This window comes from Cimex lectularius, unplaced genomic scaffold, assembly GCF_000648675.2.
Source record: "Cimex lectularius strain Harlan isolate CLEC.00 unplaced genomic scaffold, Clec_2.1 scaffold6, whole genome shotgun sequence".
NCBI lineage: Eukaryota > Metazoa > Arthropoda > Insecta > Hemiptera > Cimicidae > Cimex > Cimex lectularius.
In genome coordinates, this window is record NW_019392677.1 from 2,790,214 (window position 1) to 2,804,440 (window position 14,227).

Below are 14,227 nucleotides of genomic sequence, written 5' to 3' on the forward strand. Positions count from 1 at the left end.
CTCAGAGGATCCTAGAGAAGGAGTGTCATCCTCACTCGGATAAGAATAAGCCATGCGAGGTTGATGCACAGACTTACTTTTGGGCCAAAGCCTGCTTGTGTCCAGCATGCAGAGAAAGGTTTCTCAATGTGTCCCACCTAATTAATGCCTCCATATAGAGAGCATGCAGGAATGCCACCCAATTTGAGAATTGTGCTTGGGAATGTTGCTGTTCCGATTCTTACAGGGTTGTATATAGTAACAAAAGTTGTGTATATACCTAGTTTTTATTGAGAGTAAATGAATTTTTAGAGTGAATGTCTGTGAGCAGATGGTGGAATATTAAGTACCCCATCAACCCTCAATTGTTAGTTGTAAAACGTGTAAAGGATGATGATACAATATCAAGTACTCCACCACTCTTATTTTATGAATGGTATATAAATAGGGATGAATGTATTTAAGAATGAACATGAGTACATATGCGTTTGGATCTAGGAACTGCATGTGCTGGGCCTGAATTGACCTAGCTGTTGAGAGCCCAACCAGTGGCCGGGCGGATAAGACCGAGATCTACCCCCAGACTGCCAACACCCTGGGTGGGTGATTACCGAGACTGCCGGCAGTCAACTGTATATAACAAAAGCTGGAACTGCCTATGGACTGCGAGAAGCTCAACTCAGCACATGTTTGTATATATAAACATACATGTGCAGATTTATGCTTGTATAAATTCAAATTAATTTGTTTTTAATAGCTGACAATTCTGCACCTTCATTGTATTTTTTTAAACTGTAAATGTACGAGCGAGCGTATGCGATGCGTATTTACAGTACAAGGAAAATAATGGAATTTCAATTTAATCATTAAATTAAATTTATTAAAACAATAAACAATATTACAGTAAATGAATTTAATAATGCAGTAAAATAAAGCCTAAATGAAACAATGACCATATAATTCAAATATATGTTCCACAAAACTAGGTTTTTCTCTTGAAATAAATGAATATATTAATTTATACAAGTAAGTTTTAAAAACTCAAATTTTAATTAGAAAAAAAGAGGAATTAATTTATATACAATGTTGTAAACTTTGTTTAAATAACATTTTCTAATTATAAAGGGTATTCAGTAGAAGAAAGTTTTTTGCAAATATAATACTTTAGTTATTTTTTTCCAAAATTCCTAAGTCACTTGAAAATGTATATTTTCCTAAAAAGAGACCTTTCCTCATATCTTCTCTTATTTATTTTTTTCATTCAGTCTTGAATTAATTTTATCAATAAAAATTAAAAGAAAAAACATATCATATACAAATCCAACAAAACATCCAAGGGGTGTATTTTTAGGCACAGTTTTTTTTTTTCTGTAATTTCAGTATTGTAAATTACACCTACACAAGGGCTCTTGCTCTCTCCGTCGTTGTTGCTAATGTTGTTTTTCAGTACCTCCTGAAAAATAAACAGCAAAAAGAAGAAAGCAAGTGTAAGCAGAACAGCAGCTAAAATTTGACCCCTGTATTTACAATTTTGCAGTACAAAAACTGAACTGTAAGCATCAGGAAATCTTTCTGCTATTTCAAATAATTTAAAATGACATTTTTTGGGTATTTAAAACCCAGTTCTTTACTTATACTTTTGGACTAGGCATAAGACAAGCGTAAAATTCTAGGCTTTTTAAATTAATTACATTGTGTGATATACTCATATAAACAATTTTCTAGTTATTTTGTATCATATTAAATAAATAATTTTTTTCTTAAATCCGGTTAAGCTCATTTATTTAAACACCTCTGTTTATTCAATTAAATTTGTTCTCACTTTCTTTCTTACATTCACAATTTAAATTTAAACAACAAAAATACAGGATATTTGAATTAGAAATGAGAAACAATTAAAAAATTTAATATACATTCTTTCTTTTAAATAAATATATATATAAAATTAACAATATTATTAAATATATGTCTGAGCGAACTATAAAGGGGGAAGGGAATCAAATATATATCAGGAGAGAAGTAAGGGAAATTCAGAAGACTAGGCGTTAGTTTTTATCAGTTGATTCTGTCTTATTAATAGTATTCATCGAAAGGCTTGGTGAAGTTACTCGTGAGCATGACTGTTCAGGAGACTGCGGTGCTGTACAATACCCTTCCATGCTTCCATGGCCGTTACCTAAAACACGTTATATTAATTGAAGAGAATTTAAAAACACTTTTTTTCATTTCTCACCTGGCAATAATATTAAAATAAAATTGTATAACACAAATATAAAATAACGAATAAAAAGAAAAAAAAATATTTAAACTTACTAGAAATGATAATTACCAGCATAATTTGTGGTCGATGCGAGATGCCTGCATAAAGCTTCAACCTCTTCTCTATGTTTTTTTTGCAGAGCTTCCAACTCCATTTTTTGCCTAGAACGATTGAAAATGTTAAGAAAGAATAATAATGAGAAATAATGAGAAAAACAAAAACCTGAGCAACAGCGTCCTCAGCTCTTCATTGTTTGTCTCGTTTTTAATCGGTTCCTCTTCAGGTTCCTGGAAAAAAAAAAGTTTTAATGTAAAAAATCTCGACTGACCGAACCCAATTGTTAGTATGAAAAATAGGAAATAAATTAAAAGAATTTCTACAAAGAAAGCTTCCAACCAAATGATTACATTCACAAAACTGCTTCCCCCCTCCAAAACCATAAGAATCTCCTCTTTTCAAAAAAAAACTTACCAAAAACAAATACTACATGCATCTAAAAACCACACAAACTTACCTTCTTCTTGATTAAAAGGATCCTGGAGATTGTACTCAGATTTATTTTACAACTTACAAACTTTAGAACTCTTCAAATAATTTATTATTACAAAAAAAAAACACATGCTGTTTATATTATGTTAAATTACCTAATTATCTTAAAATGGAGTTTTTTTAATGTATATGACTGTTTATTAAATTAGTCTAATATAAAATCTTTTTATTTTAAACCTCTCACTCAATTAGCAGTATTAGATGTAAATAATCAAATGACATACTTTAAATGTGTAAGTTAGTGTTGTTATTCATATTTTCTTTTTAACGAGTGGTTAGAATTCACTTAAACGTTAACACTATAAAGACATTTCTTTGCAATAAATAACAAACATTTGTAAAATATTAACCATTAACCTGATTAAAAAAATTTTTGAAAAACTGTGACAAAATCTTTAACACTATTACCATTTTCTGTACTGACTGACTGTAATGCACTGTTTATTATTTAACATTTTATCATTTTGATATATGTACATTATTTATAGGAAATGTGAAATAAGTTGACATTTTTAAAATATATGAAAATAATTTCAAACTGTATCTTTTTTAATTAAAAACATTAGGAATTATAACCACCCCTAAACAAATAAACAGCAATATTCTAAAGCCAAGAAAGTGTTACGGACTCATGCCCTTAATCCGCCTCCTTTCAAATAGTCTTTTTTTTTCTAATCTGTTTTTTACCTGCTGACTACTGAAGAACCACGGAGTGTATGGAGTCAATTTTCGAGAAGGTATCTCACCAGAGCCGAGGGTCCTCGGCTGCCGCCTCTCTGTGCCATGGCTGCCGCCTCTGCCATCCTTCTGACTCTGAACCACCCCTTTTCGCCTCGAATTCGTCCGGTCTCCAGCAATGTTCCCGTCACTTGGCCAACGCCAGAGTCCACCCTTTTTATTTCATTCAACGGATCGATTCATTCGGTCGGAATCATTTTTAAGAACACTTTTTTTTCTTTGTTCTTAACAATGATTCAAATCTCATCGACTACAGGCATAGTACAACTGCAGTGCAATGGAAAATTGTTCAGCAAAATGTGCACATGTATTAGTATTTGTATGTAAATTGCTTGTTAAAAATATATTTTTTTTTACTTTATATAAATTAATAAATATGAGGTCTTAACACATCAGTGCAGACATGCCACATGGAATCTGTTCAGCCTTAATATTTTTATTAAGGTAAAATTTGTTTGAGCCTGCATGTAGCTTTGTTGTCAATTGTTTTATTACAATAATCTCAGAATCGCAATTTCTTTACTCGTGAATACATAATCATCTCTCTTAATTAAAGCTCCTAGCATTGAGATGCACACATTTGATCAAAAACATTCAGCAGGGTAATGAATATCTAAAGTAATTAAATTGCAGGCTTATTTACTGGTGTTTTAATGTATGTAGTTTGAGGTATTGACATGCGAACCCCTTGTCTTGGTTTTAAAAACTCTAAAAACCTTAAGAATATGGAAAATACTTAACACTCGCACAGCCGTTGTGAGTCTTTCAAAACCTAGATTTTTTTTTTTACTTGTGTGCTTATTTTTTATTTATTTTATTTGTTTATTTAATCTTCCTTCCAATATATTCCACTATTTGGTCTTTCCTAAATGTGAAGTAATTTTCTTTGGAAATTTTGAACAAATATAAAAATAATTATATTAATCCTTGTATGTTTAGCAGTCATAATTGGCCTACTTAATTATTTCAATTCATTATACTTTTTATAACAAATAATTGTTACTGCTCATTTTGTAGATAAAAAGATGCCTACTTTTTTTGGACCTGCCAATCACGGTCCGTGTTATAATTTTTCGAACGATAAAACATTTTAAGTTTACAGTCTACTTTACAGTCAGTACTTTACTCTCAGGTAGGAAAAACGCTTAGCCTCACTACTCCCACCCTAATCTGTTAAGCTTAATATCTTGTTGTTCCATTTATCCCAAAGCTCCCACTTTTCAGTTTGTATTCAGTTTCGGTATAAAACTGAAGCAAAAACTTTTGTTTTTATTTGTGCAGATATTTTGAAAGAATTTTGGAGAGAGAAAGAACAAAACTTTTTTGTCTGTCAGTCAATGTTCTTTCCAAATACCAAATAATTACCAAATATGATAAATACAAGCAATTTATATCTGGTAAACATTGTAGTGACCAAAAAGGAAGTATGTGTAAGTTGTTTAAGAGATTTATAATGTTATAGTTAGGTAATGTAAAATCAAATAATATTAGTAAAATTTTATCACGCCTACATATGAAAATTTTAATAAATAAATATAATAAAACAAAAACACCTTACTATTGTAGTTTTCCATTTAAAAAATTGGGTCTAAAACGACCAACCATGCTTTTTTTTACTGACGGCAATGCAAGTGTTAAGCACAGGAGTTTTTATAATTGTTATTTTCATTAATTTTTTTTTCAATTTTTCTTAGCACATTGTTTTCCTTATAATAAATTATATATTTTCCATTTAATCAAATGTGTGACCCTTAAGAGAATCAACAATAATGCCTAAATAATTTACTGTGCAAAACGGTTTGTTTTAAGTCAATCTAAGAAATTATAAACTAATATTACATCACCACCACATTTTAATTATGTTTAAATAATTGAGTATAATATTTAACAGTAAATATTTAGATTGTAAACTTGTGTATTTGCATTTAATTCATTGTTTATTTTGCATTTATTTGTAATTTATTCATTCATAAAACATTAATATAAACTTACATTTAATCTTTGTTTTAAGCAGGAATATTTTTATTGTGTCAGATTCCCAAATGTAAATAGTTGCTAATACTATGCCATAATCACATTAAAATTAAAATAAATTGCCTTCATATCATTAATAAAATAAAACCACAACCATTTTTTTTAACTCTTTAGAAACATGCATTACCTTTCCTCAATATTTCACTGAGATCACACTTTTGCCTTATGTACAACTGAATTGAAAAAAATAAAACCCATGCGAATGGCAAAGTATTTTAATTGAGTATTACAATCATAAAACCCCTTTTTAAGTTGAAAACATACATGCTTTGTAAAATATTTCAGTAGATATATCCAAGAAAAAAATTAACAACAATAAAATTTACTATTGGTGCTAGAAGTGGAGCATATAGCCATGCAGTCTATTGACAAAATAAAGAAAAAATAAAAAACAGCTAAAAATTCCACTCAAACACCCAATTGCAAACATGTGTAGGAACAAGAAAAAAAATCTTTTTTTAGATATTACTACTCACCGGGAGAGAGGTAGGTGGTTGAACACTGCTTATTGCTCTTTTTGCAATATTGGGACCAGTAGATTGTAACACATCTAAAATAAAAAATAAAAAAGTATAATTATTGTTTTAAATCCTAACCATTATTTTAAATCCATTTAATCAAATTTTTACCAGCAGGAGGAACAGTTTCAGGTACTGAACTGACTTGAAATCTCGACACTTTTCTAACTGGAGCGTGAGAACTGTGTTCACCATCATCCACACCTTCCTAAATATTGGGGAAAAAAATATGATCGTAGTATTTTAACAATAATAATTTAATTAATATAGACAGGAGGCACGTTTTTCAAAGATGTAGAAAACTTTTTTATTAACTTAGAAAACTTTATTTTATTATTATTACAAATTGATTTTGGGGTGTAAGTCCCACAGTAACCTACACACTAATAAACAGCTAACAGGGGGAGTAAACCAAAATTGATTCTCTAATAAAAGAAATAAAATGTAATTTAAAAAAATAGATGTGCTCCCAGGCAAGAGGGTAAACTGCGTCCAAAAACACATACTACGCACACCTACACTGGCACAATACAATAACATCATATACACGCTATGTCCCAAGCAAATAGTTAAAGAGTTGCCCTCGGGCAAGGGCGTCAGAGTCTGCTGGGGGGCTTTTACATGAGCTGAATGACTCCAGGGAAGTCTGAGGGGTGTGGGTGACTGCACACATGAGCCTATCCTTCCTTGTGCTCAGTCCTAGGGGGCTGCCCTGACTTGTGGTTCATCAGCGGCCCGATCCAGGAGTCTTCTCAAAGTCATGGGTAGCCTGATGCAAACTGGGGGAAACATACATACCACACAATACACCCACACTGGCATAAGCACACCATCCGCATATGCCCTACGATTATCGCCCCTAGGGAACTTCTTTCCCACTCTCACAACCTGGGCAAAACCCTAGGGTGAAGCGAGAAGTGAGAGGTGTGCTAATGCATCCTAAGGTGGTAGCCCCACTAGCTGGCTAGGCCATGCAGATTAATATTCCCTATAGCCAAAAAAAAGTTACAAATCCAGAAATAGAAGCTGGAGATCCCAGGAAATAGCAGTTATCCTTCCAATTGTTATGCGTGCGAAATATATGTGTGTGAAATGGAACCTACGCCAAGGAATTTCTCTTAGCATCCTGATAAGCTCGATAGTTGAGGCATGTTGCAATGGCTGTACTCGTCCAGAAAGATCTCGCTGTGTTAACCAAGTCATCCTCTCCACCGAGCCAAGTTCTTGGAACATACTGTAATACAACTGACAATGGTTTGGTATGTGAGTATTGTGAGAGTGCGTCCACTTCATGATGACTCCTGCTACACTGTAGCATTTACAAGGCAGAACAGTATGCAATTTAACATATGCTTGGCTGATTCAAGGCGATGGTGGCTTTACCTACCTAGTCTCACAGACTCACTCAGTATGGTTACTGTGGTCCATGACAGGTTTTCCGTTGACCCTCTTGTAGTGCTTCTGCTGGAGAGATACCACGAATGGAGCGTCCCCCATCGATTCTCAATTAGGTTGGTTGTATATGTGTAAAGGGGGATGGAGGAATTTCGAGTACTCCACTACCCGAATTGAATGAATATGTAAATAGGAAAGAACGTGGAATAGAAAGAAAATATGGATATGGAACTGTATGTATTGGGTGCTGATTGACTTGGCTGTCACAGCACCCTCCCCCTCTCCGGAGTACAACCTCGGTGGCTGGACAGATATGACTGAGCTATGTCACTGGACTGCCAACACTGGGTGATTCTCGAGTCTGCCGGCAGTTTATTGTAAATAATAAAAGCTGGAACTATTAGTGGACTATGAAAAGCGAATAGACTCAGCTCGGCACATGCTTGTATGTACGTACATGTGCAGATTTGAGCATATATAAATCGAAATATTTAAAAAAAAAAATCGAAATGTGTTCATCTATGAAAAATATGCCTTCTGTTGAATATGTTAGTGGAAAATAATAATTTTACAATTTAAATTATTACACCAAGTCAACTTACAGTTAGATGTAAAGAAAACTGAGAACTATTTGAGCCACCTTCACGTTTATATCCACTACTCAGCTTGGCCAACTCCTAAAATACAATCCTATGTTAAAATTAAGATACTGATTAGGTATAGAGAGATTTTTAGTAAGTAAAATAATTGCCTGTTCAAGATTTTGGAGGTCAGATGGTGGATTTTTTTTAGTTTTGTCTTCTTTCGATACTGGCGAGCCCACAATTGATTCAACACAACTTGGAAAATTCTTTAAAATAAACAATAAAATAATCTTTTGAGTGTAAAAATATATTTAAAATTTGTAAATTTACCGAAGTCACCATTTTTCCTTCAGCGACCATTGTGTCCTCACATTTGATTTCTGCTTCTGAAAAATATTATTTCTTAAATACTTAATAAATATATTTATTTTGTTTTTAATTGTTTTTGTTCTAAAGATTGCTCCTTTTTAAAAATTTTATAGGTTACTTTTTTTGATAAGAAAAGTTACAAAAACTTTATATAAAGGATATGGTTCTGTTTGCAATGATCAGGAGCATTAAATGTTCATCATCTGGTTGAAGAATTATAAACAAATCCCTTGGTGTGAACTGTAGGAGAGACTTGTAAATCCACCACCAATGCGACGTTACAATGAGAAGCTGGTTTTTCATGCCCCTCAATTTTGAGCATGCAAAAAACATGAATTACAACACCACATTCCAACTTCTCATTGGAGTGTCGTGTTGACAGTGGATTTACAAGTCATTGTAATTCTTCAATCTGATTTAATGCTCGAAATCCTGATTGTTGCTAACAACAGTTTTGTGAGTAGGTCATAGATTTTTCAAAAAATGATTGGAATAACTCACCCCATCTCAATTATTTCTAAAAGAGTTACAACCAGTTGACTTTTTTAAGTTGTATAATTTCAAGCAGCCCTTCAGCTTACAAAATCTTTACAATAATTCAAGTGCACATATTATTGGTTATGTCCAATGACTTGCCAATAATTGTCGCACCCAAATTATTGTAAAGATTTGTATGCTGAAGGAGAATTAGGGCTGCTTATTTAAAAAAAAAAATTGTGCTTCTGAAAAATATTATTTCTTAAACACTTAATAAATATATTTATTTTGTTTTTAATTGTTTTTGTTCTAAAGATTGCCCCTTTTTAAATTTTAATAGCCAACCCTTATTACCTGCTACTGATAATACTGATGATGTATCAAGTGCTTCGTCACTTGAGGGCCCTCCACTATGCCCATGGACTGTATTTTGTGGGGAAGCTCCAGACTGGAAGCACAACCATTTTTTTACAATAACTCACTGACGGAATGTGAATCTTGTACTTACAATTGCATGTCCTCCTGCCATTGATATCGAAGCAAGTTTCTGCTGCAGAGTGTGCATGTAGGTATCATACGAGGACTGAGCATGTGGTGTGGCCGGGTGGGACGGTGGCGTCCCTCCCAGCGAAAGCTCACATGGCTGGCAAGTCAGCTGCACTAGCTTTTGGTGCAAATCTGCAATAGTCACTGGGCCACTGAAAGTTTTTATATATACAATATTAATAATTCTTTTCTTATAATTATACGTTATATAGCTTTTACAAGATGGTAATTATGCATGTTGCTATTCAGCAACAATAGCTAAGTTATTCAATAATTCTAGTTCGGTCAGAGAAAGCCCTGATCCTTTGTCAGGCCTCCCTGGTACTTAAGTGATAAAGTACGAGAATACTCTCCACATACTTCGCAAGGGATTCCCTTTTGACTTGAGAAAGTATACGTCTCTCCCTGGTTCTTTTAATTTTGTATGTAATCAAATTATCCTCCATCAGGTGTCTTCTAAAGCGCCAAAAAACCCACTTCTTCTCCACATACACTCGAGTGTAGTCCTCGCTCCGCCACGGTACTGGTCTACAGGTCAACCCATGAGGCCAAAGGTCCATCGATAAGCCTGTGGCGCAGTTGATCTTCTCAATAATGAGTTGAAGATCTCTGTTGACATTCCCTGTGAGGGTAGGAAACATCAGCGGCCAAGATAAAGTGGCCAATTTGCTTGCTTCAAGACCCACCTAGCCAGAACACGGTACATCTCCCTCGCAACTGAACTCCCAGGATGGGAAGTGGTTACTCAAGTGGAGATTCCCACATGGAGTCCACTCTACCATAGTTGCCAGGGATAGTAAGGCAAACAGGTCAATTTTGCTAATCTTCCTGTGCTAAAATCAATAAACGGTGCTGTTGTTTAGGAAGACCATTCCTGTTTCTCCAATTAGGTCTGCCCCTAGAATCGGTGCGCTGTGACCCCTACTAGGTGTTGTGTGCATTGAAATCGCCCAACACCATAATCGGTTGTGGAAGATGCTTGATCAGGGCAGAAACCTCACTGCTGTGTAATAATCCATCTGGCAGAAGGTACATAGAGCACAGTGTGAAGCTTATCAGCATTGCCACTTCGAATGCAATAGCCTGGATGTTTGTATTCAATCTCACCTCATGCACATTTATTTATTATTATTAGTATATATGGAGCCAAGGCGTTGCACCCTTCAATTAGGTGGGACTCATTGAGCAACCCTTCTCTACATACCGGAAGCTGTATGCTGAGATGTGGGAAAAGTTCAATTTATTTCAAGTATTAATTATTTTAAATTATTAGTATTTATTTTTCAAGTTGGTACTGATATCGCCTAGCATTTTCAAGCTCGACAACTTTTTTTAATTTATCAAAGCTGGGTACTTTTATACCAGAACAACATTTACCATTTCAACTTGAATGAAATAATCTTGAATCTATTGCCTAATCATTAATAACCTACATAAAAATCTCTCCTTTGAACTTTTAATTTTAAATGGTCAAAAAAGACACCATCAATTTCAATGATATACAGTGATTTCTTATGTTATTTTCAATTTGCCAAGAAGAGAATTTTGTAAGATTTCAGACATTAGTCCTACTGTAATAAGGTTCCTGTATTTCATATCCAAGAAATATCTTATGTACTGACAATGTTCAATACCAAATTAGAAAATTTGAGAGGCCTCAGGTAAAAAACAAAATTTTCTTTAATTTGTTTTCTTGTTTTACTTGTTTCAGCAAAAGGATTCCTAACCATCTAATTAGAGCTGTACTGAATTCAGGTGTTGTAAAGTTTTTGTGAACAAAGTAACAAATTAAAGCATTAATTTCTTTAAAATGCCAAAAACCATTATTACACATATTAATGATGAATTTAAAATAAGCACTAACCTGTTACTACTATCAAGAGAATTATGATGTGAAAGTTTTGTGTGTGTGTTTATATCTGTGTCCCCAGAGCCCATATCTCCATCACCTCCACCTCCATTTTCCTCAGCTTCTACTAAAATAGAAAGAATTATTATACAAAGCAAAATCAGTTTATGTCTGGTTTTAAACTACACACACCAGAAGTTGGTAGATGGTCAGATTCATGGTGCTCAGCAGATTCTAATATTTCTTTTGGCGCAACAACCTAAAATTATATAATTAAATGTATTTTGTTTAAAGAATTTTCATAAGTAATTACAATAAAAAAATTGTTATAATTTATTAAGACACAAGAAAAGAAAGATTAGTCTTCAGTTTTAGCTTCCTTACTTTTGTCGATGATTCAACTACAGGGCTAACTAAAAACCTAGATATTTTTCTCATCTGGAAAAGAAAAAAAGAAAAAACATGAACAAAACGAACAAAATTGAACTCAAAGAGGTTTGAAAAAACACATAGGTGGAAGACATATTTCACTGATTAAAAATAAAACAGAACAAAGTAAATGTAAAAGCTTTTGGAAAATGAATTTAGATAAAACAAGATTTACACATTTGTACCAAAATAAACAATTTCATCGATACATCGCACAAATTACACTCTTTCATATAAATTATCATTCATGTAACTTAATGATACTGAAATTCTACAAGTGCTAGACCCAAGAATTTGTCATATTTTATTAGCACTGTTTTACAATTCATTTCTTAAATTAAAAATATCTTACCATCTATTTCAACCTATTATTTTTTGGCATATTTATTGATAAATATGTTGTGGTTTTTAGGTGCTTAATAATGTAATGTACATCTATATGTATATGTAATTTACATCAAATTTAATTAATCTTTTTGTTAACTTGTTTATGTTTATACATATCAGGAAAATTCTAACTGTAATGTTTGAAGATGTTATTGTCTTATAAATATGTCAGTTGGCCAAATAAGGGGTGCCAAATATTCATTATTTATCTTTATTACTTGTTCATTTTAAATTACCTACGTTTATTACCAAAACCTTGTACATGCAAAAAATAAGCACGAACTTCAACAAATTTAAAAATAAAATCTGAAGTTTGGAACAAGCACAATCATTTATAATCCATAACCAAGTGAAATTAAAGTCAAATAGAAACAGAATGAAATAAATACTTTATAACAGAACGAATGATGAGAGGATAAAAAAAAAATAGATATTGACAACCCATAGACCATTTTGCGACCCATATAAATTTCAAATTGAAACCCAGAACCAATTAAAGCAGAATTAACAATGATAAAAATTTTCTAAAGCGGATTTTAAAAAAATAGGGAAACATTGCAACCAACATATGTCACAGAAAAGCAATACACAGTGGCAAGGCTAAATTCTGCAATGTTTCAAACATTAAAAGACTAAAGCTCATGAGCAATGATTATACGAAGAAAAAAGTCCATGAAACCAACCTATGACAAGGGAAAAAATTACAGATGGAATAAGCATCAGGACGATTTGAGATTATATTAAGCCGTCTTGCAAAATAAAATAAAATGGTAGTACAAACTGATTAAGATTAAGTACCTTTTGTTTATAATTTCTCGTTAAATTATTTATTTTGTTGACTTCCCATGGTTTATTTAACATTTAAACTTTATCTTTTCATTAAAAAAAAGCTAATAAAATAAATTCACCAGTTTTTATACATTCAGACACAAGACTAAATTTCATTTTGTTTGTAAGAACTTGACAAGAGTATTGGAAATATGAAATTCATGCTGGTACAATATACTAATTTTTTTTTTAAATATTCTTCTGACTACAACAAACTTCACACTTATTAGATGTAGAGTGAGTCCATAAATGTCTAAAACTGTAAAATTGGTATACATCAATCATAAAATTTATTAACAACTGAATCTTTCAACAAAAGATCCAGTGTGCCTAAAAACAAAAAATATTGACCCTACCTAAATGGTCAACTCATGTTTGACACATTAAGCATCATCCTCAAATCAATGTATGAACTTGGCAAAATTATTTGTATATTTTTTGTTTGTTTTTTGTCAGTTTTAAGAAATCAGGCCTGATTAAACAACCTAAAGAATGACAGACTGGATTTATACCTCTATCTGGCTTCATATAGGTTTAGCTATGGAATTTATAAATAATAATGCTTTTCATAAATAAATTTGAAAAACAGTTGTCTTGTTTCAACACTACTCTTTCAGCATCTTATTATAATTAATTAAATTCAACAGAAGAAGACGATATATACAATATATATATTTTTATTTGTTTAATAAAACACGCCCCAACTCCACAAATCCCCAATTTAGTTAGGTTTCATATTTTGTTAAGAAAAAATGAAGTAGCATGTAAATGCTTAGAATTAAGCCAATTACCATTTACTGATATTGTTATTAAAAATCAATATGTTTGGACATTCTGGGTCTAACACAAGATAAAGCAGTTATTGGAAAGATATCAATAAAACTCATTCGCAAAAAAAAATTATATAGTAATAATAAAAGTTAATGAGTTAGTTTAATGTACATACAGGGGTACTGTTGGGGCTTGAACTTGAGACGTTCGTATCCAGCTCTGATGGAGGACTTTCATCTTTCTGCAAAAACCACACACACACCACATATATGGTTTAGTTAAAGTGCCACCAAACCTTATCTTATTTGAATTTTGATTTAATAATAAAATTGAAATAAAATAAAAAATCACCAATTTCATGCTTGAATGTGCTCTAGAGTACTAGAGCGCAGTCACAACAATTCATAAATATCAAAAAGCTTCTTTTCTTTTTTTAATTCTTGTTTTAATATAATATTTACGAATAAGATAGTCTTTTGACACTAATAACTCCTAGAAAAATATGACTGCCACC

The 14,227-nt window shown here is 32.3% G+C and overlaps 1 protein-coding gene across 9 annotated transcripts in view; it reads right to left on the reverse strand.

Annotated features, from left to right (window-relative positions):
* Positions 1-896: 896 nt before the first annotated feature.
* LOC106673775 (serine/threonine-protein kinase WNK1-like) overlaps positions 897-14,227 on the reverse strand; it is a 40,333-nt gene continuing 27,002 nt past the window's right edge. For 2 of the 9 annotated variants that reach the window (XM_024225527.1, XM_014406019.2), the window contains 15 exons: positions 13,889-13,954; positions 11,683-11,736; positions 11,491-11,557; positions 11,314-11,425; positions 9,412-9,601; positions 9,258-9,351; positions 8,388-8,443; positions 8,225-8,323; positions 8,076-8,150; positions 6,190-6,286; positions 6,037-6,110; positions 3,476-3,679; positions 2,462-2,526; positions 2,309-2,400; positions 897-2,155 (listed from right to left, as the gene is read on the reverse strand). In XM_024225527.1, coding sequence (XP_024081295.1) covers positions 2,025-2,155; positions 2,309-2,400; positions 2,462-2,526; positions 3,476-3,679; positions 6,037-6,110; positions 6,190-6,286; positions 8,076-8,150; positions 8,225-8,323; positions 8,388-8,443; positions 9,258-9,351; positions 9,412-9,601; positions 11,314-11,425; positions 11,491-11,557; positions 11,683-11,736; positions 13,889-13,954 — 1,476 coding nt within the window. In that variant the 3' untranslated portion in view covers positions 897-2,024. Of the gene's footprint in view, positions 2,156-2,292; positions 2,401-2,461; positions 2,527-3,475; positions 3,680-6,036; positions 6,111-6,189; positions 6,287-8,075; positions 8,151-8,224; positions 8,324-8,387; positions 8,444-9,257; positions 9,352-9,411; positions 9,602-11,313; positions 11,426-11,490; positions 11,558-11,682; positions 11,737-13,888; positions 13,955-14,227 lie in introns of all 9 variants that reach the window. The other 7 variants (XM_024225528.1, XM_024225529.1, XM_024225530.1 and 4 more) reach the window with 7 other exon arrangements.